At 42.9% G+C, this 23,243-nt stretch overlaps 2 protein-coding genes across 2 annotated transcripts; both read right to left on the bottom strand.

Moving 5' to 3' along the window:
* Window positions 1-77: 77 nt before the first annotated feature.
* LOC144473990 (uncharacterized) lies at window positions 78-23,232 on the bottom strand. Its single transcript, XM_078188377.1, has 10 exons — window positions 23,154-23,232; window positions 22,610-22,712; window positions 21,701-21,794; window positions 21,401-21,611; window positions 19,427-19,593; window positions 17,060-17,237; window positions 1,618-2,004; window positions 987-1,211; window positions 525-743; window positions 78-380 (listed from the first exon to the last, which is right to left on the bottom strand). The coding sequence occupies exons 1-10, from the start codon at window positions 23,227-23,229 to the stop codon at window positions 211-213; spliced, it is 1,830 nt and encodes a 609-aa protein (XP_078044503.1). The 5' UTR covers window positions 23,230-23,232; the 3' UTR covers window positions 78-210.
* LOC144473989 (uncharacterized) lies at window positions 6,943-13,905 on the bottom strand. Its single transcript, XM_078188376.1, has 2 exons — window positions 13,522-13,905; window positions 6,943-7,878 (listed from the first exon to the last, which is right to left on the bottom strand). The coding sequence occupies exons 1-2, from the start codon at window positions 13,903-13,905 to the stop codon at window positions 7,429-7,431; spliced, it is 834 nt and encodes a 277-aa protein (XP_078044502.1). The 3' UTR covers window positions 6,943-7,428.
* Window positions 23,233-23,243: the final 11 nt, after the last annotated feature.

Genomic DNA, 23,243 nt, shown 5'->3' with positions numbered 1-23,243 from the left:
AAACAACGAGGTGATTTGTTTAAAAAGTGATCAAGTATTGTTACAAAGTGGGCCGATTAAGTAAAAAATGATCGTTTATTAATTTAGGCAGTTCTTATTAAACAATGCTACGGGCAAAGTTTGAAATGGTAGGTATAAAAATATTGGATATTTGTGTTATAAATAACTTACGACTGTACGAGGTTCTATTACTATGTAACAACTTGTGGTTCAGTTATTTTCGAACACCATGTCTGGTTGCTTGTTGTTCCCGCAGGTAGGGAAGTCTAGAGGAACGGGTAAGAAACTCTCGGAATTTCCCACTTTCAATAAAAATTGCATACCAGGTCCGAATGTTCCAGGGGAGATCGCTGTACTCCGTGCTTGGACCAACCAGTACCCTGTAAACGATTAACATTAAATATTCGCAATCTCGTTGACACGCAATAGGTTTAACAAGTCCGCGGATTGTTGTGCAACATAAAAATCATCTGCATCAATTACAGTCGCAGGAAATTTAATTTATGATTCGAATGGATCGTTACCTAAATTATCGCTAAAAAAGCGAAGTATAGCGAAACCCTTGTTAGGCACAACGAAAGTGTCTTTTTTTGGTGGATCCATTAAATTACGTTCAATCTTTCCCTCGTAATCTAAACGCATAATCTCATCTTTGGTAACCGGCTCTTTGAAATTGGCCCGTCCTACAATACTTGCGCGATAACCGTGCACGTGGAACGTGTGGGACGTGTTTCCGCCGAAACCTGAAAAAGAATCATCGTGTTAACAATTTTTGTTTTCATAACGTATTGTGCAATACATAAGAATTATGTACAAAACTGCATACTGTTCATCACATAAGAATTATGTACAATACTGCATACTGTTCATAACATAAGAATTGTGTACAATATAACGTATTGTTTTAGAACGTAATATGAGCTGTACGTTCTTTAAGAAGCGTTATAAAATGTCTACAATGACAGAATAATTTTTCGAGGATTCACCTTGATCTATCAATATAATTTCGATAGTTTTCTTGGGAGCAATCTCGATTATCTGAACACACTCGCAGAACAACGGTGTATCGATTGTGCATTGTTTGGAGCGTGTTTCGACGGTACAAATTGCATCTTCTGGCGTGTTCTCCGGCTGGGATAACAGTGGAGACGTCGGATACTTGAATGTCATGTCATTGATCTGGGCGATCTTCGCTCCATCTTGTTTCGTACCTGCAATTAACAATTTATTAATATACATTCGAATCTCTTTGAGCACTAAACCTATCCAGCACGAATTTATTTAGATGTGTTAATTTTTAAAAATGGTAACGCAAATGTAATAATAATTATAAACAAAATAATATTGGTAATAATATAGTAATAAAAAAATAATATTAATGATAATAATATAGCAATAAAAAAAAAATAATAATAATGTACTAATAGACAAAGTATATTTAATAATTTCCCATGAAAGGCTCTTTATAGTATCAACAAATTTCACATGAAAAATGTGAGTCCAACTGGTTTTTTTAGTTACTTCGACTGGCAGGATAAGTTTAATGTTAACTAATGAATTTCACGGACGGATTTTGGTGAATTAATTTTGAATTTGAAGAATTATTTGCAGCCTTACTCAAGTAAGTGGGGTAGTACGGGCACCCGTAAACGTTGTATCTGTTGTCGGTCATCTCATCCGTGATCGAGGGGTAGCTATTGACGTCGAAGGGAATGTAAACGACCTGGTAAACCTCGTTGTCAGTCAGCATCCTCGTTGGTCCCTTCAAGTCCAACGCGCATATGGTTTTTTCATCTCCGGCACAATTGTAGCCATTTTCTGTCGCGTCATCGTCATCGATTTCGGATAGTTCTTGGTCGCTCGTTGACACGGGATCCGGACTCGCGTTATTATAAAGAACATAAGCCTCCTGTCGAAGGTTCTGACAGTCCTGAAGACCCTTCATGTCGACGAGGTACTTTCCAGGTGATTGATCCGCCGCGATGAGTGCGTCAAATCGCTCGCCTGAAATTGAATTCAATCGAACAATAAAACAGATCGTACAACGGAGAGTGTTTCTGCGATTTTATTGTGTTGGGATAAATATTATTGGGAACTATGGATTATCATGATTTCATTTCTCTTTTTAAAATAATTGTAATTATATTAAATATATTGGCTCGCGTAAGCTCGAAATAAACGAGACAATAATTAAAACTAATTTATAGAACAGAAAGGGAAAATTTGGTCATTAACTTTACACCCAGCTGATAGTAACCTGTTAAGAATTGTAATTAAGGTTATCTTTTATAATTACTGTAATTATTCGTTTTCCAACGGTTCCGCAGGTTTCAAAGCTCGTTAGTTACCAGCTAATTATTGGGTAATAACAACGTTGTGGCCATACGCAATTTACATATTATCAACGAAATGGGAAAGAATTAGATTGGAAGAAGTTATTTACGACTTTATTATAACATAGCTCCATTTTCTTCCATTAATTTTATTTTTGGTTTCATCGTATTTCTTAATTGTCAACGTTTACAACAGTTACACCGTAATTTTGTCAACCTCGATCCTCAAACTCGACTCGAGATTTCGTTTCCGGAGGTGCTCCGAACGAAATCGTTATGGTTCGTACAAAAAGTTCGTCGTTCGATCGAGTGGCACGCGTACGATATATTTTTGATTTTTTTCTTGTTTGCAACGCTCAAATAAACTCGTCGTCTGCCGACAAAAGTTACGAAACAAAGTAACCCCCGCGGACATCGTCGCGTTCCGTGTTCGAACAGCGTACGTCATCGTCGCATGCGTTCTCGCTCGTGCGTGAAACGTAGCTCTTGCGTTCTCGACCACGTGCAGACAACGAAGAAAAATATCTCTCGGCTTTGTTTCTTAACTTCTGCCGGGCAGCGCGCCTAACAGTTGCGAGGATTCGAAAGAAAATCGGGTGAGAAAATGATACACCTGTAATGCCGGTCTACGGACCAATTTCAACTTTAATGGAAAATGAAAGTAAACTTAGGGGGGGTTGAGTATTTTAAGTGGAAAATAATGGTTAAAGTATACATCTTACGATCGATAATTGGACGGCGGACGTTCGTGCGAATATGAGACCTGCGAAGTTCCGAAATTCCTATTGTTCTTCGACCTCTGGCGTCACAGAGAAAATTCTTGAACGGACTGTAATCTCGGAATACCGTTAGAGAATTACGATCGACCGGTCCGCGAATGATTTCCATTCTTTTTCTTTCGGTTGAATCGGATCGCGAATTCGCGCGATCGTCCGCGGTCGATTAATAACTGCAAGCGAGAACCTTCGAAACGGATCGCCGTTAATACAAAAATATAAAACTATCGCAGAATCAGGAACAACGATGAATAACATCATAAAGACATGCACCGGAGATTGTTAAATCATGCGCTACATAACTATTCGAAAAGGGAAGACCCTAGATACGCTCGCGACGTGAAACCACGACCACAGTCTTTCATCGAACCGAAACAGACAACGGATATCTTGACCAAGACTTTTCTCTTCGTCTTTTACGGAGGGAATTCATTTTTTGTTTTTCTTCTTCTCCCGATAAAAAATAGTTCGCTATTTATACAGCTCGCTACGCTTACTATTTAAAGCCCTGAAACAATACCAATGAACAATACTTATCGACTATTCGGTGTCGCAGAGAGTATCGCGCGGTACAACGGTTCGAGTACCAGGTTCATTTCAATCGTAAACTAACAAATTACCACGGGCAATGAACTGAATAATTACTTTCATTTCAGAGATCACTGAGTGCTTCTTAAAATTGTGACGTAATAAATGAAACGATTTGTCGATTCAAAGCATGGAACGAAATAATCGAAGCGTCAGTCTAAAGTGAATCACCGGGATGAAATGAGTTTTTACAAATGAGATAAATAAAGAAAGAGAAACGAAATGAAGGTCTGATAAAGTCACGAAAGTGATTTATGACTCAGCCTATTATTTTTGAGAGCTGCGCGAGACTTCGCTGTTGGCCAAGGTGTTAAATTTCCATAAACCGTAAATTCTGAGTTGTAATTACACCGGCGATATTCGTGCACGCGAAACAACGAGGATTTATACGTCGTTTCCTTCGCGATAAAATCCGCGATAAAGTACACACGTGCACCGTTACAGAGAGACATCGGAATCGTCTTGCCGATCGCAGAAACCGACCGAATATCTGTTTGGAAACGCGCGATACTTTCTGGGACCGTGACATCGTGACTAAACTGCGGACGTTTATGCGAGTTCTCGTCTTCAATGGATCAGTTTCGCCGACGAAACGAGAAGTCTCGGACAGCTTCTCGTTCTCGGATCCGCAGTTTAAGCAGAACTCACGGGCGAAGCACTGGACTTTCATCTGTGTTCTGTCAAAACAATAGCTTCGAGACCTGTTTTCACCACTGCATCGTGACTCGTGCGGCACACCACGTATTTTACATTTAAAATCACATATCCGTCTACGCTTTCGTCGAATATGAGTAACACTTCGTTCAACGATTGTACAGAAGGACCGACAACAAATCGCTTAAAAAATATTCGATATCGGCGTCGTCATGGCGGGACAAGTAAGACCACGGAAAACAGCATTTTCAATACGGTATTTTCGCGTGAATCGAAGCTTAGAACCGTTACGTGCTTCCTCCGATACTTAGAAGGCATTCGTGAATTCAACCATAACTGAAACACACGCTCGGCTCTCGCCCGCCGAAATTCGAGGGAGCCCGCGAGATCGCCCGCCATTTTCTTCTCTCGACGTTCCTAGAACGCTCGAGCAGAACCGGGGCTATAAATTAATCGATTTGTGCGCATATCGTAGCAAAGAGTCGCGTCGAATCTCATGAAACGTGTGGCCTGGCCACTTCTTCAACGAATCAAGGAAAAATTTCACCGCGTTTCGAAAGTGTTAAATCAACGATGCTGCAATGTTTCCTTATGGTCGAAGGGCCCGTACACTTTCACGGAACATGCACATAACGAGCTAATGCCATTTTACGAGAATGACCTCTCGCTTTTACGTCCTCCGTTATCGTTTTGATTCCATACAAGAGCGACCTTAAAGGTAGAGCACGCTCGTTCGTTTTACGGAATTACAGAATTTTGCTTCCCCGGGGCCTTGAACGACTCTCTCCCAGGAAGTTGGATCTAATCGTGTACAATTATCAAAAAAATATAACTATTAACTATATCATATAAACAGTTCTCTTATCCCGTAATGAGCGGTACACACGGTGGACACACTACACTGTTACATGCCCGTTAATCGTCGCACAATGTTGCTATTGAAGTCACGCCCCTCGAGAAAGTACGAGTCCCGATAAATGTTTTCCGCTCCTCCCCTAAAATCTCTCAAATCTTTAACGGTCGTTCACGACTATATAGCGGCGATTCGTTAACACGTCGACTGGTGAATTTTAATCAGAAACTTCTACTTTAAATTTCAATTTCATTCTAATTGTTATCATATTTATCTTAAGTTCAACTACGGATGAAACACAGTTGCGCTAAAAATGGTATATGATAAACAGGTGAGACATATTGTTTTCGACTTCGATGAACTTTATAGCGTGCTTTTGCCAATGAAAGTTCGATTGTTTAACGCTAGAACTATCAAACCAGTCTAAATGACCGGTTCCCGATTTTTTTTTTACTATTTCTGATATTTTAAAAATGTTTTTGAGATAAATTTTTACGTAAACTTAATCTTGCTGTAATGGTTATTAGTCTCGTTAAGAGCTTGTTAGTTCCGGCGTTAATGTTACGCACTATTATATCAAGGCTGCAAACGTCGACGGTCGACGGGTTAACGTCGCGGAGAACATTGTTCCTCGGAAATTCGGAGCAGAGAAATGGAAAGTAATTGTACTTTGTGATCGAGCCGCGGATCATGCTCTCCCATGATCATCGGCCTGCCTGTTCGTCCTCCTCCAGCCTCAGTTTTCAATAACAACTAGTGAGCATCAAGGGGAAAACAAATCGTGCTGTCGCTTCTCGACGAACCTCGCAAACGAGAACTCGACTACAGTTCTATAGTAAAATCGGAAGTGCTGTTAAAACGGCCGTGCTTTATGGCGCAACCAACACTATTACAGAGTTTACTTCTGCTTTATCGTAATGTTACAACACGTACTTTCGCCAACTGTTGGCGCCGCTAATAATATTACTTTTATTCGAGCTGGTCGAAACGGACCGGCTCCTCCGTTTCGCAAACTATTTCGTTATTAATTTGATCTCCGACGTCGGTTATCGTCGCTCTACGGACGTGGACGTGTGTCTGTCTCTTTCTGTGTGTTTGTGGGTGTGCGTGTGCTTGTGTGTGTGTATATTACTACCTCCGATGGAAAGTATTCGATTGCCAAGAGTTATCGAGACTGCGGTCAAAGTAATTACCACGGCCCGCACAAAATGTAGCATAATCCCACTGACATTTGATAATCGAAGATGTGTTTGTGCGAAACGAACACAGAATATTATGTTTCAATCGGACTATAATTGCTGTCGCTATTCCAATCGATTTCTGCAATAGCACGATTGGCTCCGTTCGAAAATCATTGACGCTGAGTTTAAAGAAACCATCCTCTTCGATTTCAAATAATGTACTGAATTAATCTCAAAACGAGAATACTGAATTGGGTGAATTGGGTAACGAGTTCTCACGAACGTCTGATTGTCAGAACATTTCTTCTACATTTTTCGCTTAACAAATATCAATATCCCCGTAACAAATCGAACGCAAGCGACGTGACAGGCGTGGGTACAATTCGATGCGACTTCGATCATCTTAAAACGATAAAAATCATTCATTATCTCATCTAGAACTATGTATTTGAACAAATGTTTTCACAAACAATTCACGAAGTAGTCAAGAAACATTATCCGGAATTGCAGACAACTTGCTTAATACTAAACCTACCGAGCTCGAAAAGTGACGTGTCTTGCTCGATAAGAATGACAAGACTGGATTTATTGAGATCTTTTGCCATTCTTATTATAGTTCGTACTCGAATGGAAAAGTTTATTCAACCGTTTCCAATGAGCCTCCGTAGTTTTGATTATCGTAAAATAGAAAGTGCGAAACGGGTCACTTCCACCGGCATGGTAGGTTCAGCGTTAAAGGAGACGAAAAGAATGCAAGAATGTCACATTTTTCAATATACCAAAACAATTAATAAAAGACAGAACAGTTCATCTTGTGCAACCGACGCAGAAAAATTCCATTTCGCCCAAAAGATGCACTCGTAAATTCCTGCTTCGAATTAAACTCTCCCAAGCCTGTCGCAGCCCGAGCGATTTTCCAACTCCTCTCAACAAGAAAAACACGCATAACTTTGCTGACAGGCAACCAGGCAACGAGATCGAATAGCTTCCACCAGCGGTCCGATTTTGATCTAACTCGTATCCGCGCTCGTGGATCGCGCTTGTTAGCGATGCGTTTGCGCGTAGACGCCAATCTCCGCCTCGAAGAGGATTTGATTGATCCTGAGCTTCGCGACGGACCTCGAGTACGAGTCCGGGATCTCGGCGAGCTGCACGGCGATGCTCTCGGCGAACTTCGCGAAGTCCTCTTTCGTCCGCTTCCGTTCCGTCGCCGGCTCGGTCCCGAGATTCGTCTGGCCGGATTCCTCCAGGTCGCCGTCACCGTCGCCGTCGCCGATCGGGCTGCTCTGGTCGGGCAGCGAGCCGTTGTACAGCTTCATCGCCTTCAGGCTCGACGAGGACCATTCCTCCGCGTCCTCGCTCAACGACGCGTTGAACGACCCGGTCCCGGAACCGTTCGTCTCCTCGTTGCAGTCCACGAACGTTATGCTCTCGGGGTCGATGTCGCTCACGATGTACTCCTCCTGCAACTTCGACGAGTCCTCCTCCACCTTCTGCGGGAGGAAAAGGAGATTTAGCGTCTTTAGAACTTTTCTGTAGGAGTTTTGGGGTCTTTGGTACCATTAGCATCATTAGAGTTTTTGGGAATCATGAAGTCTGGGACAACTCATGATCACTCGAACAACATCACCCACCATCGTTTCCTATTATTTTTTCAACTATAACGTATCGTATCTTCGTGAAATCGTAACATTGTTGTACTTTACCGACAATCTCTTTACTTTCCTATTTGATAAAAAAAGATAATGAGAACGTGTATCCACTGTCATATCGAATTGTTCCGTTTCACTTGGAACAGAGTGACGTCCGAAAGCATTCAACTTAGTTCCGCGAACATGACTCCGTACACAATTTCCCCGGCGCTCTGTCCGCAACTTTAATTTGCCTATACATAGAACGCCGACGCGGCAGCCCAGAGAAAACTTCGCGCTCCTGATAATTATAATTACTCGGCGGAGGGTTATACGAGCACAATCGAATCGAATCGCGATTCAATCTGCTGCGCACAGGTTCGCACGGCCCAGGGATTAATCGCGCATTTCGATCTACGGGGAAACCCGGTGTTAGAACTTTCACGGGTACACGTTTTCCCCCAAATAACAATGCCCCCGAGTATGCTCGTCTTGCCATAGTTAATTAAGGAAAGACTCGCGTATCGGGTTCCGTTGTGCACAATCTACGCGCGGTATAAAATGCTCCGACATTTCACTGCGGAGAAAACGAACGAGGACCTTCTCCAATCCCATTTATGCGATGCTTATCGATCATTATTAGACGGTCGACTCTTATGCAAAATAAAAATATTCTTCGTCCATAATGGATTCCCAAATCCAGACAACTATTTGTAATATTCGTTCCCAGTTAAGCTACAAATTATCGTCGATCTAAATCTGGCTCTTGCTATCGCATCGCGAAAGAATTGCAAAACAGAAGCCATTCTAATTCCTTTCGACCGTTCCATTGTTACAGCCTCAAACTACGTGCTCCAAAGCATCCAATTGATTTTTCGCATGATTTTCCGAGCACGCGAAGCCAGCATACATGACACGCGTACAATCGAACGAAGCGCGAGCGGTCCGAAAGAACGTCGATCGTCTGGGGGGATGATTTCTGCATAATCCGCGTCGGTCCTCGTTAATCTCTCGGATCGCGTCGTTCTCGTGGCCCGCGTAGGTGCCCAGGAAATCCCAAGACGCGATAGGAGAAGGGAAAGCGGACTCGAAGATGTTCCCATTAAGCGGCGATACGCTAATCCGCGCGCGTCGGCCCGCGTTCGTGTGTTCGCACGCCTCCATTTTCCTGGTGCGCGTTAGAAATCCTCGACAATGGAGCGTTGCCACGGCCGCGCGTAGCGTCGCCGGTATAACGCTCCGCAATAATTCGATCGATCAATCAGCTTAAAAAGACGCGGCGAGAGGAAACAAGGCGCGAACGAGAGGCGAGGCGACGACGCGGTGGACAAAGGCGATCCAGCTTGCGTCCAGCGGACAAAGAAGGCGGTCGGAAAGCGGGGGGAGAGAGACAGAGTGGGACAGAGAGAGACAGAGAAGGACAGAGAGAGATAGAGAGAGACAGAGAGGGGCGGAGATAAATAGAGAGAGACATAGAGAGAGGGCGAGGGGAGAAAGAAAGAGATGGAGAGACAGAGGACGAGAGAGAGGATCAGAGAAAAAGCGACGAGAGAAAGAGAGAGAGAGAGAGAGAGAGAGAGATCTGTGGCCGCGACACGGACAGAGACAGGGGAGCGCCATCAGAGTCAGGATGCAGCAGCGTGGTTCGAGATCGATTCGAAACCCGGTGAAATAATCACGTAAAGCAATCAAGCTGAAATTGCACACGGCGACGGTCGTGTCCCTGCGATTAACGCCGATTAAACTGCGAACGCTTATGCGAGATCACGGGTTTCTCGTCCGGAATCCTCATTGCGCGATCGCTTTACTCGAAATCGCGGATTTTCTGCACGAAATCCTGTTCACCGTCGAAAAGGATTCGTAAACGCTAAGAAGAGATCGTTTATTCAGAATCCTTTCACGAAATTGCGGATTATCTATGCTAAGTCTTAGGTTACCATTGATGAATTCTTTTCGCTTGAACGGCTACTTTTAAACACCAATCGAAACTATACTACAATATTATTTCGTAGAATTTTTATATTGCCAACTAAGCTTCCACTTAACTACATTGTCACGCTTTTTATGTGAAATTTTTATTGTTAAAAGAATTTGAGAATATAGTTTGAATATATTAGAACAACGTTTCGTTTATTAGAACTCGATATCACTCTTAGAGGTGTGTTAAATTAATTGTTAATATCGTTCTTCTCAGTATCACTATTACGAAAAGAAAGGACGGAGTTTTTGATTCAGTGCTACAATTGAGGGTTAATTAATTGCTGCGAATCTTTATGCATTTGTGGAAAAATTGAGTAGTTGCAGATTTAAAATGGTAGAAAGATTAAAAGAATTTAGATAATAAGAATTTTGATTGCCATTTCACCTATCAGTGGGAGATGGAATTTAAAAAATCAGATATGAAAAATAATCCTCAAAGCAATCTATCATATTTTCCCAATACTATTATATTTGTTTAATATATTTTCCTAACCTTATTCTTTAATTTTAAATTGTTAAATACTTGAATTTTACGACACTTCTGAGACGTTATCTTGAGACGGAAATTATTAAAAAACGAGATAAGTTTTAGAAATTCTAAAGATTTCTAAAAATCCAGAGATCGTCGTTCTCGGGAGCCACGACTCGGATAATCCTTCACGATTTCGATCGGTTATTTTCCGCCAGGGTTGGTGTTATCGATCTCGCCGAGTTTTTTATAGGGGTTGCTATAATAGCATAAACATCCGCAGCCGAACGAGTCTTTGCTCGGGTCAACTGGAACGTGCGTCGCGACGCGCGGTTCGCGCCCGGTTTCTGCGAAACGGATCGGGAGACAATGCTCCTTCCCCGAAATCGGCAGGCCAATTACGCGATGGCGTAAACCGGCCGGTTCGTTCTGCCGATTGGAGAAAGGAACGCTTTGCGCTCACTCTCTCTCTCTTTCTCTCTCCCTGCTTCAAACGTGTACAAACAAGTTCCTGGAACCGGGACCCGGACTGGAATTCCGCGAACGTTCGAAGGGACGATCGGGACCGATCGGAACCGATCGATCGGGCCGGGTCATTGATATTTTCTAGGAGCGAAGAGACACGTGGACGATAGTGCGACGTCAGGACATCCTTCTGGTAAACGGGGTGCGGTCGTAAGAGATGTCTGCGCGCAGACATAATTTATTGGAAACGTGTAATGCTAGAATTTTGAGAATCTGTTGTTAATTTGTTGTTACTGGGGTAACAAGAATATTCTTAATTGTGCTGTATTATGGTTACGTGGTATAATTAGAGTGCGAATTTTTATGCAAAATACAAACTTGTCAAGATGATTGCAAGAAATAGAAATGAAATAAAAGTAAATGTTCCTTTGAATAATTTTGGATAAGTTGAAAATAGTATAACGACATTATTCAATTCTTTTTATAATGTTTTTGCAGTCTTATAACGCAGCTACTCATTTTTGCCATAAATACATAAATACTGTGGTCTAGTTACGATGATTGTGCTTTATGGAAATTGTGTTTTACGATAATTATGCTTTACTATAATTGTGTTTTATGGTGATTGTGTTTTATTGCGCCTTATGCTTCGAATCTAGTTTTGCAATTTTCTTTGGCACCTAAAAGTTTATGATGCTTTCAAGCGTTGTTTGTGCACTCTAAGATTGTCAATCAATCTTGTAGCTAACATCGACAATTAATGGTTTAAACAAATACCTGTGAAGCAATACATAATCACTTCTACAGGAACCCTAAGCTATCTTAACGCTTCATTCTCAAAGATCTTGTTCACCTATTTAGTCAATTTCTGTGAATTTCTTTCAACAACTCGAAATTGCGATGCAGAAACTTCGCAGAACGCTAACCTGTGCACTGCCCGCAGTTTCCAGCGACTGAAAACAATTTGTCAAATTCAATTTCGCTTCTATTGCTCCGGTTGTTGTTCGAGGGATCATTCTGTTTCCGGCTACTTTAGATACACCCACAGAGATTCACCGACCAAACGTTGTTTTTTTCTGCGACCAAATCTTCTCGATAATGCGTGTAAAACGTTGCGTACAAGTGCTCGGCAAGTTTCAATCGGGTCATTCAATATTCGAGTAGAAATGACGGAGGTTCTAACTAGGCGAGACCACTCGATGATATTAACCTTTGGAAGGCGGACATTTTTTAGCATAATGACAGCCGCGGCTAGATCCGTTCAAATCTTCAATTTTCTTTCGTAAGTTATTAATACCTCTTTGCTCGGACCAAAGTTAATCCTTCTATCAGTGTTAATATGAATAGTTAGGTTCAACATTAATAATGAGGTTCAACATTAATAGTTAGCTTCCACATTAATAGTAATTACATGCGACTGTCACAAAATTGAAATTTAAATGGAATGCAACTCCAGATCTAAATAAACCCGGCGGCCGCCATCCGAGAATCGGCGATTCACCAAATCGACTAGAAACGAGGAAATTTGTGAGAAAGGAGCGAATGTACAAGTTTTACAGATGCTCGATGATTATGAACAATCGAATATCCCAGCGGGAGTTGCGGAGGTTGTTCGGCGTGGCGAGGCAACTCGACAATTAAGTTAGTTTAAAAGATAGCGACGATTAATTGGATCGTCTAGAATCGAGGAAAATTGACGTGTACAAACAAAAGGGTGAACGTGTAATTTTTATAGATGTCCGATAATTTCTGTGCGAGCAATTGACTCCGAATAGAACGATTCTATGGAATTGCTATGGCAAAGCGAAACAACGCGCAACTGTTCGATTGCTCGACAGATGCAGAACGATCGAAGACGGTGTTAACAGACGATCCAACCTGCGTAAAAGTGGACAACTAAGGCCGGACTCGGGCGAGCGTCAAATCGACGAACGTCCTTCGTCCCTCTTTCTTTCACCCATCGGAAAACAAGGAGAGTTTGTCCTTGTTTTCAGCTAGAAAGACCAAGGAAAAAAAAATCTGTCCTTGTTGGTTAACTAGAGAAACAGGGAAAGACGATCAACGTCCGTTTTTTCGACGCTCGCGCGACTCCGGGCTGAGATGCAACTTTCCTCGCGCCGCGGAACCCATAAAAATGAAAGACAGCCGGTGCTCCGAAGAAGAAGCTCGGCGAGGAGAAAGGACCATTGCATCGTAGCAACAAAGCACTTATTTGCCGCGTCGATGCCGCTGAAAGATAGCCATTCACGCCCGTGGCTGGTTAGAACAGTAAAAACGATGGTTGTCGAATGGAAGCGATCTTTGCATTGGCATTGCAAAAAGGCATAATATCTCGCGACGCCGAAGCAGCACCGACCGCGTTAGACCACGAGCATCGAAACGAACCGAGCGTAATTAAATCCAGACAAATCGCGTTAGCAAAATCGAAGTCGGTCCTTGCCCGTCGTGCAGCACGCGTGCTCGCCGCGCGCAGCGTCCGCACGCGAGCACGCCCGTACGCACGCACGCATCGCGCGGCCACATATGCAGCCGCACACAGCACCGACATGCTCACCGACACCCGTGCACGCATCGTCGGCACCCGTACATACCTTCTTCCGTTTGCTGTATCTGCGTGTGCCGAATTGCAGGAACTGCATCGCCTTAAAGGCGAACCACTTGGACACGTAAACATCGTCGGGCCCGGCGGCGGCTTCCCGGCTGTTCTGAATCTTGTGCACCTCCCTCGAGTACTGGCACTTCAGGTTCGTGATCTTCTTCTCGATCTCGAGGGTGTTGCAGCAGAGGATCTCGGCGAGCTCCTGTATGGCGTGCTTGCGTTTCGCCCGGTCCCGGTACCCGCGGGCGTTCCAGTCCCATAGTACACGCCGTTGCTGGTACTCCCGCAGCAGCTCGAGGGTCTTGTCGCGGGTCCATTCCATGGCGAGGCGGGTGTCGTTCATCTCTGGCTCGTTCCAGGCGTCGTGGCTGCACATGGAAAGAGCGGCGTGGCGAGGCGAGTCGAGGCGAGCGGAAAGAAGCGGGCCGGAGCGGGCTGAAGCGGTCCGAAGCGGGCCGGAGCGGGCAGAGAGGCGGCGGCTGCGGCCGGTGACGGGCCGCGTGCACCTCGGGGCCGCTTCACCACGGGTCTTCGCGGCTTTTCACGGGTTTTCACAGGCTTTCCACGTGTCCTCCTCCCAGTGACCAGTCCGATTATGGTACGCGGAGTCGCGCGGACGGACGCCGAGTCGAAAAACGTGGAGCTCGGGCCGGCTTTCGATTCGGCGGACAGGTCTTGTGGGAGGACAGAGCCGCGGTCCCGTGTACCCGCTAATAAATCGGCTGGCGACTAGCAGCCGACAACGACGCCGCAGCCGCGAATCGAGCACGCGTTTTAATGATTTTTGCGCGAGACCCGCGCGCGCTTGGTCGCCTTCCTTTCTTTATTTCCCTTGGCGGAAACCCGGCGAGAACACGAAGACGGCCGAGTCTGCGCGAACGAGCCTGACCACCGTTGCACGCCGCATCGCTAAACGTATGAGCGCCAAGCAGTTTCATCCTTTCGTCTCTCTGCTCTCCTCCGCCTCCGCCGCCTCCGCCTCGTCCTCCTCTCTCCACTCGTCCTCCTCTCCTCTCCTCCCACCGCACCGCTCCTCTCGCCGCTCACGGCTCCTCGCACCCCTCGTCGATCCGAAGCTGGTTCCATCTCTGTTTTTCACGCGCCGATCCTGTTCGCCGTCGCTTTTCCCACCCTTTCCCCCCCTCTTTCAATCTCCGTCTCCCTCTGTCTTTCCTCGTCGCCTTTGTTCCCCTCTCCAGCAGCCTCCACGTTTCGCATTTCTTTTGCTACCCAGAGCGCCGACTGCCCGGTACCTTCTTTGCATTCCCTTGCTCTCTTTGTTCGCCGAACGACCTTGCGACTCGTTCCGTCGTTCCATCGCGGTTCTCCTTTATCGGCGGGATCCTTTCCACCGAAAGGTTCTCTTTTTCCTACCCGATTTCTTCGTTTTTCGTGCAGCACCAGCGCGGACCACGCCGCAGAAGAAAAGCCCGATGTCCGCCGCGTTCGCCGAGATTTCGCATTGTCGCCGTGGTGCGGCTTCGTTGATAATTCCGAGCGTGGGAGACGTTTATCGCGACCCCGGTCAAGGATCTGCGGAGAATCGAAACCGCGTCGTTTACTTTTTGCCTGCACGCTGGGCGAGGCTCCTCCACGGAGGAGACCCGCGGGCGAGCAGAAGATGCCACCACGCTCGCGTGGTTCATCGAGATTTTAATTGGGCCGAGGCAATCTTTATGCGGTTCGACTTATATGCGCTTCTGTTTTGTAAGATGGTTGTATTGTTGAAAGGCCGCGATGCTGATCGCTCTTTGTTCCGCGTCACCTGCATTTTTGCTGCAAGTGCACCGAGATCTGCGGACTATTGATGTCCGGAGATCGACAAACTGTTAATTAGTTTTTTATTCGGATCGATTCAACGCATGATGCAGACTTTTACAGTCGCAGACTTTTTCATGCATTCTGCATATTTTCTGGAAATTTTCATATTTGCAATCGCCGGGGTTTAATCTTCTCGCGTCCCAGCTCACTGAAGTTCGATGAATTAAAATTTCCCAGCAGTTTTCCAGCATCGACGCGGGAAACAGGAAGATTAATTTTACAGCTCGGCGAAACCATTTTTCTTCCTCCTCGCGTCGGATTAAAAATTGGCCGTATTAACGAGGTGGATTTTTCATGTAAAACTGTAGATACCGATAGAATTAACAGCTGACTCTCTTTTCGAACTTCATTTCCGTTTTCATTGTGCCGTTTTTTGTAAATCGTTACGATTTTCCAGAGGATTAACTTTTCAAGCGTAATCTTCTCTTTCTCACTTTTTACACACTCACATACACCTTTTTTCACAGGAGTAATTTAGTTTGCCGATTATTAAAGGGAATAATGTTCCAATCTATTTCAATCACGATGTACCACTAGTTTTTTCTCTTCAATCGCTTAAACAAAATCACGTAATCCTGTACACGAACAACGTACACGGATTCGGACAAAATTAAGTCGAGATGCAACGAGCGCATTTCGCCCTTCTTGGATCACCGTGCGTGTATTTCTGTAAATAAAAGGCGCTTTCACAATCTCATGAAAATGTTTTGTCAAAGAGGCGAAGCGCAACAATTGAATTATTGTTCCGTTTCCGCTCGAAAGTGAAACATTGCAGACCTTTGCAAACGAGCTTAGAAAAGGCTTGCAGCATAACACTGTCAACAAAAAGTAAGGTGAATTTTCTTTCTCTTTCTCTTTCTTTTCCTGAAAACAAATTCACCTTACTTCTTGTTCACAGTAGTATTTCTGCCGCGTGGCCAATATATTCTACGCGACGCGTCGGATCGATCTAATTTCGCTACAGCACGATCAATCTCATTCGATGGCAATGTATCTTCGGCCATTGGGCCAGCTTTCACCAAACCTGCATTGTCGGAGCGCGCGATTGCGCGCATTATACCGGGACGTGGCGAAACGAGTGTATGAAATCTCGGATCCGACTTGCACGTGCAATCGATGAATCTTACGTGCACCAAATGCCGAGATTTCTTCGCAATATCGCCGATTCCGTTTGGTTAACGTAACTGTAGAGAATTTGCCAGGATCGTGACGTTGCGAACAGTTTTCCCGCGGTGTGTCCGATTCTAAGAGAAAACTGTGTCTGATCATACCACTCCGTTTCTACTTCGTTCTGTACCAACGCTATTCTTTAATGCGCGAAAATCACTTACATATGAAAAATAATACACCAACAGTGTAATTAAACAATTCTAATTCGAAACGGAATTTCACACGATCCATTAATAATCCAATATTGAAGTATTAATCTAATGATGAAGAATTTAATCAAAAAATAAAAGCGAAAAAGAATTTATTTTTTTTTATTTTGTTTTGTTCCTAACTAATTATTTCTCTTTGAGAATAATTATCATTAAATCCCTAAGTTATTGTTTCCAAGTAACGGAAATTCGATTTCGTTAAAATTGTTGAGCAAGAAATGGTAAAACCTCGGAACACGGTTAAATGTGTCGAGAATGGTAGATTAAAATTCTTTGGTAACAGTTTCAATCATTTTCAGCACATAAGGAAATAATGAAAAGTCGGCATACCCGGAAAGAGAACCATGCGTTTTCCTGTCACCGGTTGGACCCTGTTGCCATCAGCCGCCACCACTCGGAAATTATGTCCGGAAATGGATAACCGAACCGGACAATTGTACGCATTGGCGTTGATGACCCGTAATAAGTATCGTCCACCATGATCAACATTTATAACGACCCCGTTGCTCTGAAAGAAAAAGCTGAATTAATGCCACTGAAAATTCTGTAAAATCGACCGTAAATCATTATATCAGCGAAAATTATGATTTATCTCGAACGTAGGGATTACCACGAGATTATTATCAGCATGATGAAAATAAATTTATCGATCCGGACTTTTGGCGAGTAGCTGTAACAGGGAGCTAATTTTTAGAAAATTGTTATACAATAAATCAATACAAATTTCCACATAAATAATCATTAAAGCGATGAATTATGGATTGCAAATCGGTAAAATCGTAGACTGTGTAATTACAGCGCAATGAATTAGAGATACTTTAATTCTGAGGAAGAATTATTATCGTAGGATTCTTTATTTATAACTGTTTTGCGATAAATGCAATAAAGTGCTAAAATTATATTTAAAAAAATTGAATATTCGATCGAAGGAATTTTCAGAAGAGATTTGATTTATGTAAACCATCCGGAGAGTAATGAGGAGCAATGATTACTTCCGTGGATCGTATCGTTGGGCAGCGTTATCCAGGGCTCGCGTAATTTCGCGTTATACAACATCATAACGAAGGTAGAAACCGCAGTTAACATTCTCAACATAACTTTCGCGGCGAATTATATTTAATAAACGCGTCATTAGGAAATTCATTAGTAGCAATTTGTCGAGAAACCCAACGTCCGACCTTTCCTAGCCACGTCGGAAATGGAGAAAAACGCAACAGCTTCCCGCCATTTCAACCTTGTTTTCTAGGCCTTGTTTGCTTGCACAAGCGTCTCTATTTCACCGAAACAACCTATGATTAATTGATTCGCGATTAACCATAGTAATGGTTAAATCATTTCTTCTGTTTTCCAACATAAAATCTTTTACAGTGAAAATTTATACGAGTATTAAAAGGCTTACGCAACAGGAAACCAAAGATCAATTTTTGCATGCAAATTGCCAACGAATTAACGAAAAAGAAATGAAAATACTTTCCGGTGCGCCAAGTAAAAGTTGAAAATCGTGACACACGATCCCCCACCATTACGTAGGAGTAATAAGGGAACAAGATATTTTTGCAACATTCTAGTCAGAAATTAAATTCGACCAAACAACATGATAAACAGGTATGCGAGTTCGAAATACATCGAGTTTCGGATAGTTAAAACGACCTGTCGATTAAAATTGTTCAATCGTGTCCAATTACTATGAAACCTAACTCTCGCTTAAACAGCAATAAATCAGCGGAAACGTTACCGAACTCTCGTGCCCGTTATAATAGTATCGACATTAATACACTTAATTCGTTTCCATTAGTTCAGTTATGCTGAGCTGTTAGACCTGCTACAACGGAAATAATTTATCCCATTGAATAATTGTAGATTCGTTGATAAAGATTATAAAAGCGATTCGTAATTTATAAACAAATTGAAACATCCAAAGTGTAAAATGTTTTCAGTCTCCCCTCCCTGCTTTTCAAGAAAATTTCATTAACAATTTCGGTTGAATGGATATTATCTTGGCGAATGATTGATACGAACGCGTCTATCCTCTGCTGGATACTTCCACTGCCAAGAGACGCCATTGTCCACTGGCGACCGCTTATACTTACAGTGGAGCAATTGTGTCTGTGCGTTGCAAACTGTATCTACTTAAAGACTGCTTCGTTCACCGATTTCCTTAGCAGATGTTATAATAAATAGCATACAAAATTTATGATATCTACATGTCGTTTACAATTCTAATTTCTAAAATTGCATATGTAAAAGGGGAGCGTTAAAATTTGAATTAGCAACTATTTTATGTTCATTCGCAATCCAAGTTCAATTAATTCCATAGATCCATTATTTTTAATCCAAATTTGTAAAATCAAATCGAAGAATCGAGAGGAATTCAATTTCTCCATGGTAATTTTATTCCCTTTAGTTTCGATCGAATATTCTGAAAATATCGCGCACAGTTTCCCTCCGAAATGTCGACGCCAGATAATTTTCACTCGAACGAAAGATCCGAGGATCTTTCCACGGGTGTTAAACACGATCGCGAGCTGCGCGACACACGGAGAGTTTAATCATCAAGCCCTAAGACGCTCGGGACGAAGATTATTGTAATGGCCATCATGTTTCATTCGCGACGCCCATAAATCTGTCTATCGCGTTTAACGACGTACCGTGGCCCCTCCCGCCCCACCATTATCAACTAATTAGATAAGTCAGTACCTGGCCGTTCAAGAGCAGCTCGCTGGGCGTGGGCGGGTGTAGGTGCAAATACCGCGACAGCGGAGTTGGTGGCCTTGATGACAGCAGAAGTATCCTTTCCAAGCTGGGGTCATCCTGTGGTCCTCGAACTGTCAACGACCCGTACACGCCGTCGCCCTGCTGCGAAACTAATAAACCAATCCCATTACGCTTCTCGAAATTTTTACGGTTCGCCCATGTTCTCCCATAAATCCCGTTTCGGGATTCAAAGCGATACGATTGGAAGATCGAACGCATGTAACCCCCCACCTCGATCTACGCCGTCCTCGCTGAACTTCTTTAAGACTAGATTAACGCATAATAAAAGGTTGTAAAAATAATAATATATTTCTTACGACTTTTAACGCTTCTTATTGTACTAACAAGATTTATTGAATAAATTACTCAAAGAAATGTCTTCACGATCTGAAGAATCGAAAATTACAAAATTCTGCAGCCGCCATCTTGACAGGTAAACCTACCGTTAAAAAGAGAGTATCTTTTTCGAATTTTCGTTTCAAAGAAGCGTTTAATCAAAATTTTATCTAGCTTTCAAGATGAAGTAATATTATTTAAACATGACTCAGTAATTATATAAATAGAACTTTTAACAGAAAGGATTTTTTGATTATGCAACATATTTTCTGACTTTAATGCTGCAGCTTTTAAACACTAAAAGAATTTAATATGAAATCGTTGATTTAAAAGAAGAAGGACAATAACATAACCTTCGAAATAAAAAATATACTTTTGTGTAACAAAAGGAAGTACAAACTACTGCCAGGAGCCGAGAGATTAATCGATCGTGGAGAACGGAAGCTGGAGAAATAGATTTTACAATTTTAGAATAAATGTTGATCTGTGTTCTAATGAGATAGAGATTTTCGACAAAACGCGAGGGAAAGTCAAGATGCCGTTACGGTTGTTTCTTTTTCATAAATCCATGCATTTAGGAAAATATGTTTCGTAATACCTGCACGCCCGTGGACACTTCCTCGTTATCAATCACTCTACCTTTATCGCAACTGTTTATGAACAAGAAAAGCACACTTGATGGTGTAAAGACTAACAATTAAGCGAGGGATATTTAAAATGCACTTGGTTCCTGGAGCTGGTTACGTATCGCAACTCTGCCCACCTTGCACCAACTGCAAAAGGGAGTAACCGTATAACCTACCTTCTACTCGGTTCCAACATTATTGATCTACTTTGATTTTGTTTCTCCTGCCGGAAGTAGAAGCCGTTCTACAGCGCGGGAAACTCGCGCGGTTAATTCGAATAGGTAGACAGAAATAACTCGAAAACGATTAAGAATTGTAAATGAATTATTATAAACGGAAATCGCTGATGTCGACGGTCAATATTGCTGAGCTTAATCTAACACTGTGAACAAAAAGTAAGGTGAATTTGTTTATAAAATGTAAATTCTTTATTTATTCTTTTTTTATTTTCTTTTCCCTAGGTTGGTAGGACTGTCTATAACATTTGCCAAACGTCTGTTTGCCAAAAGGTTTAATTATCTCCGAGTTACACGTGTTTTTGTAAACAACCGAAAGTCATCACAATAATGCACCATGTCATACTGCATTGGTTCTTCGCGACTTTTTTGCCAAAAACTCGACTCATATCGTTTCGAAACCACCGTATTCGGCTGATTTGACTCCGTGCGACTTCTGGTTATTTAGCAAACTCAAAAGGCCAATGTGGGGACGCCGTTTTCACACGATTGAGGAGATAAAAACCGAATCGAAGAAGGTCTTGAAGGTTATACCGGAAAAAGACTATTCCGACTGTTTCCAGGATTGGAAAAAGCGTTGGCAAAAGTGCGTTTTATCGGACGGGAATTACTTTGAAGGGGGTGAAATTGATTTGTAAGAATAAATAAAGAATTTACATTTTATAAACAAATTCACCTTACTTTTTGTTCACAGTAGTATACCGATGATATTCGCTCACCTAGATGCGCGTAGTAAAGAAATGAGCCAGCACTTTCCGTCTTCAATTTGTACCGAAAACCACCGAACGGCAATATCGAGCATTGCGTAACCATCGAGACACCGTCCATGTGACACGAACCCTTTTGTCTTAGTCCGTGCCAATGAAAAGACAACTCCTGTGATCCCAATCGATTGTACACTAGTACCTCGATCGTATCGCCAGCACAGACCTGCGAATATCAATCATCGATACGTTTGAGAAATTTCATACATTAATCATTGTTTAACGCGTTGAAGAATTTCGAAAGCTCCTAATTACCTCTATCCGAGGACCTGGACTCTTCCCATTGATTTGCAAAAAGCTGTTCTCCGAGACCACCGATTCGCTTCCGAGCTTGGATCGGTTGCGATTACTGCAAATATTGACAACATATTTTTCCTTCGCAGAAGGACATATTCAAATTTCGCGATACCCGCGGAACTGAAGTAAAATGAATTAGCGATCATTGTAACAATTACAGGTGTTCGATAAACAAACATAATCATTGTCGATAATATATAATCTCTGCGATCGTTAGACACTTCCAATGAAGCAAATGGCCGCTTTCCAGGTAGATTAGTGAGGAAACGCGATCCCATCAATCACGGTCGCAGAGAAATCGTAAAAGTAGGTGCCTAATCACATTCGGATGTCAGGGAGTATGTGCTTCTAAACGCGATTATAATGATCCGAACGTTAAGTAAACACGCTTCGAACTTGGCCACGAAGGAAACGGCTATGATAGTTACTCTCGCGCTACAGGATTCGCTGTGTACGATGCTATTATCTCGCTTTACTGGTCCCAGCACGGTTGCACGTGCACGCGGCCGCGAGTGGTGGTATCAAAACCTGTTAGGTATCATAAAAATCCGAGATGCACTCCGTAGCCAACTGTGTCAACCGTTAGTTTGCTAAGATCTCACATAGATTATATATTCGTCTTGCCGAAGAGATTGACCGAGATCGAAACAGGTTCGTTACCGGTGAAAAACTGCACGGCTTAAAGTCCGCTTGAATTTCGTCGATCGTATCGCCGCTTGCGAAATAGAAATTCTACATCGGCCGTCGACATTATTGCTTTTTTACTTTTATTAGACGGCCGTGCGCGGAACCACGTTTTTCACTCGACTGATTTAAAATCGTTCACCTTGCAGTGTGTGTTACTTTTTTTTGCGGTTCCGGTCTCACCTCGTAACGGCTGGCAATTCGCTGACGAAGAACTCGTAACGGCAGAGCTTCTTCGATGATGCCTCGTTGGCACATGGACGCAGGCACTCGTGATGATCGTCATCTAATATATTTTTTTTACAGAAAACAATTACAAAAATCGTATTCTATAGCGATCTCAATCGCGCGAAACCGGATTGCACAAAACAGAAATTTCATCGCGCTCTGATTCTCCCGATTTTCATGAGCGATAAAAAACTCAACTTTCACGAAAATGCAAAACATCTACCGTTTGCAAACGCGTTCTCGAAAGCGCAATATCTTTTAAATTTTTGCCACGATCCCGCGCTAACTAATTAATTAAAGCAGTACAGGATCTCAGTAGAAATAGACGTTTATTTTACAATTTTCAAAATTGCTATTAACAAAGTTCGAATTAGCACTCGTCGATTTTTGAGAACTTCTAATACGTTCGGTCGAAAGCTAAATTTTCCATTAAAAATTCTTAAAATAACGGAGGAAACGAAAACATTCGTTGCACTGTTTGACAAATAGGATTTCTCACCCCGTGTCTGGGACGTCGACGTCCCCGCGAATACGAGCACCGCGAGGATGACCACGAGAAGGTCGCACCGTGGCATTGTAGCCTAGAATG

The sequence above is a fragment of the Augochlora pura genome, chromosome 8 (genome assembly GCF_028453695.1).
Source record: "Augochlora pura isolate Apur16 chromosome 8, APUR_v2.2.1, whole genome shotgun sequence".
NCBI classification, from domain to species: Eukaryota; Metazoa; Arthropoda; class Insecta; order Hymenoptera; family Halictidae; genus Augochlora; species Augochlora pura.
This window is presented reverse-complemented; position numbering and strand designations above follow the sequence as displayed.

What these genes read in the sequence shown, in the direction of transcription:
- LOC144473989 (XM_078188376.1), bottom strand. Translation starts at nt 13,905, where the DNA reads ATGTGCAGCCACGACGCCTGGAACGAGCCAGAGATGAACGACACCCGC. An exon ending in GATACAGCAAACGGAAGAAG is followed by an intron (nt 7,879 to 13,521) that starts GTATGTACGGGT and finishes TTCCTCCCGCAG; the next exon opens with AAGGTGGAGGAGGACTCGTC.
- LOC144473990 (XM_078188377.1), bottom strand. Translation starts at nt 23,229, where the DNA reads ATGCCACGGTGCGACCTTCTCGTGGTCATCCTCGCGGTGCTCGTATTC. An exon ending in GTCCAGGTCCTCGGATAGAG is followed by an intron (nt 21,612 to 21,700) that starts GTAATTAGGAGC and finishes TGATATTCGCAG; the next exon opens with GTCTGTGCTGGCGATACGAT. An exon ending in AATTATATTGATAGATCAAG is followed by an intron (nt 744 to 986) that starts GTGAATCCTCGA and finishes ATTCTTTTTCAG; the next exon opens with GTTTCGGCGGAAACACGTCC.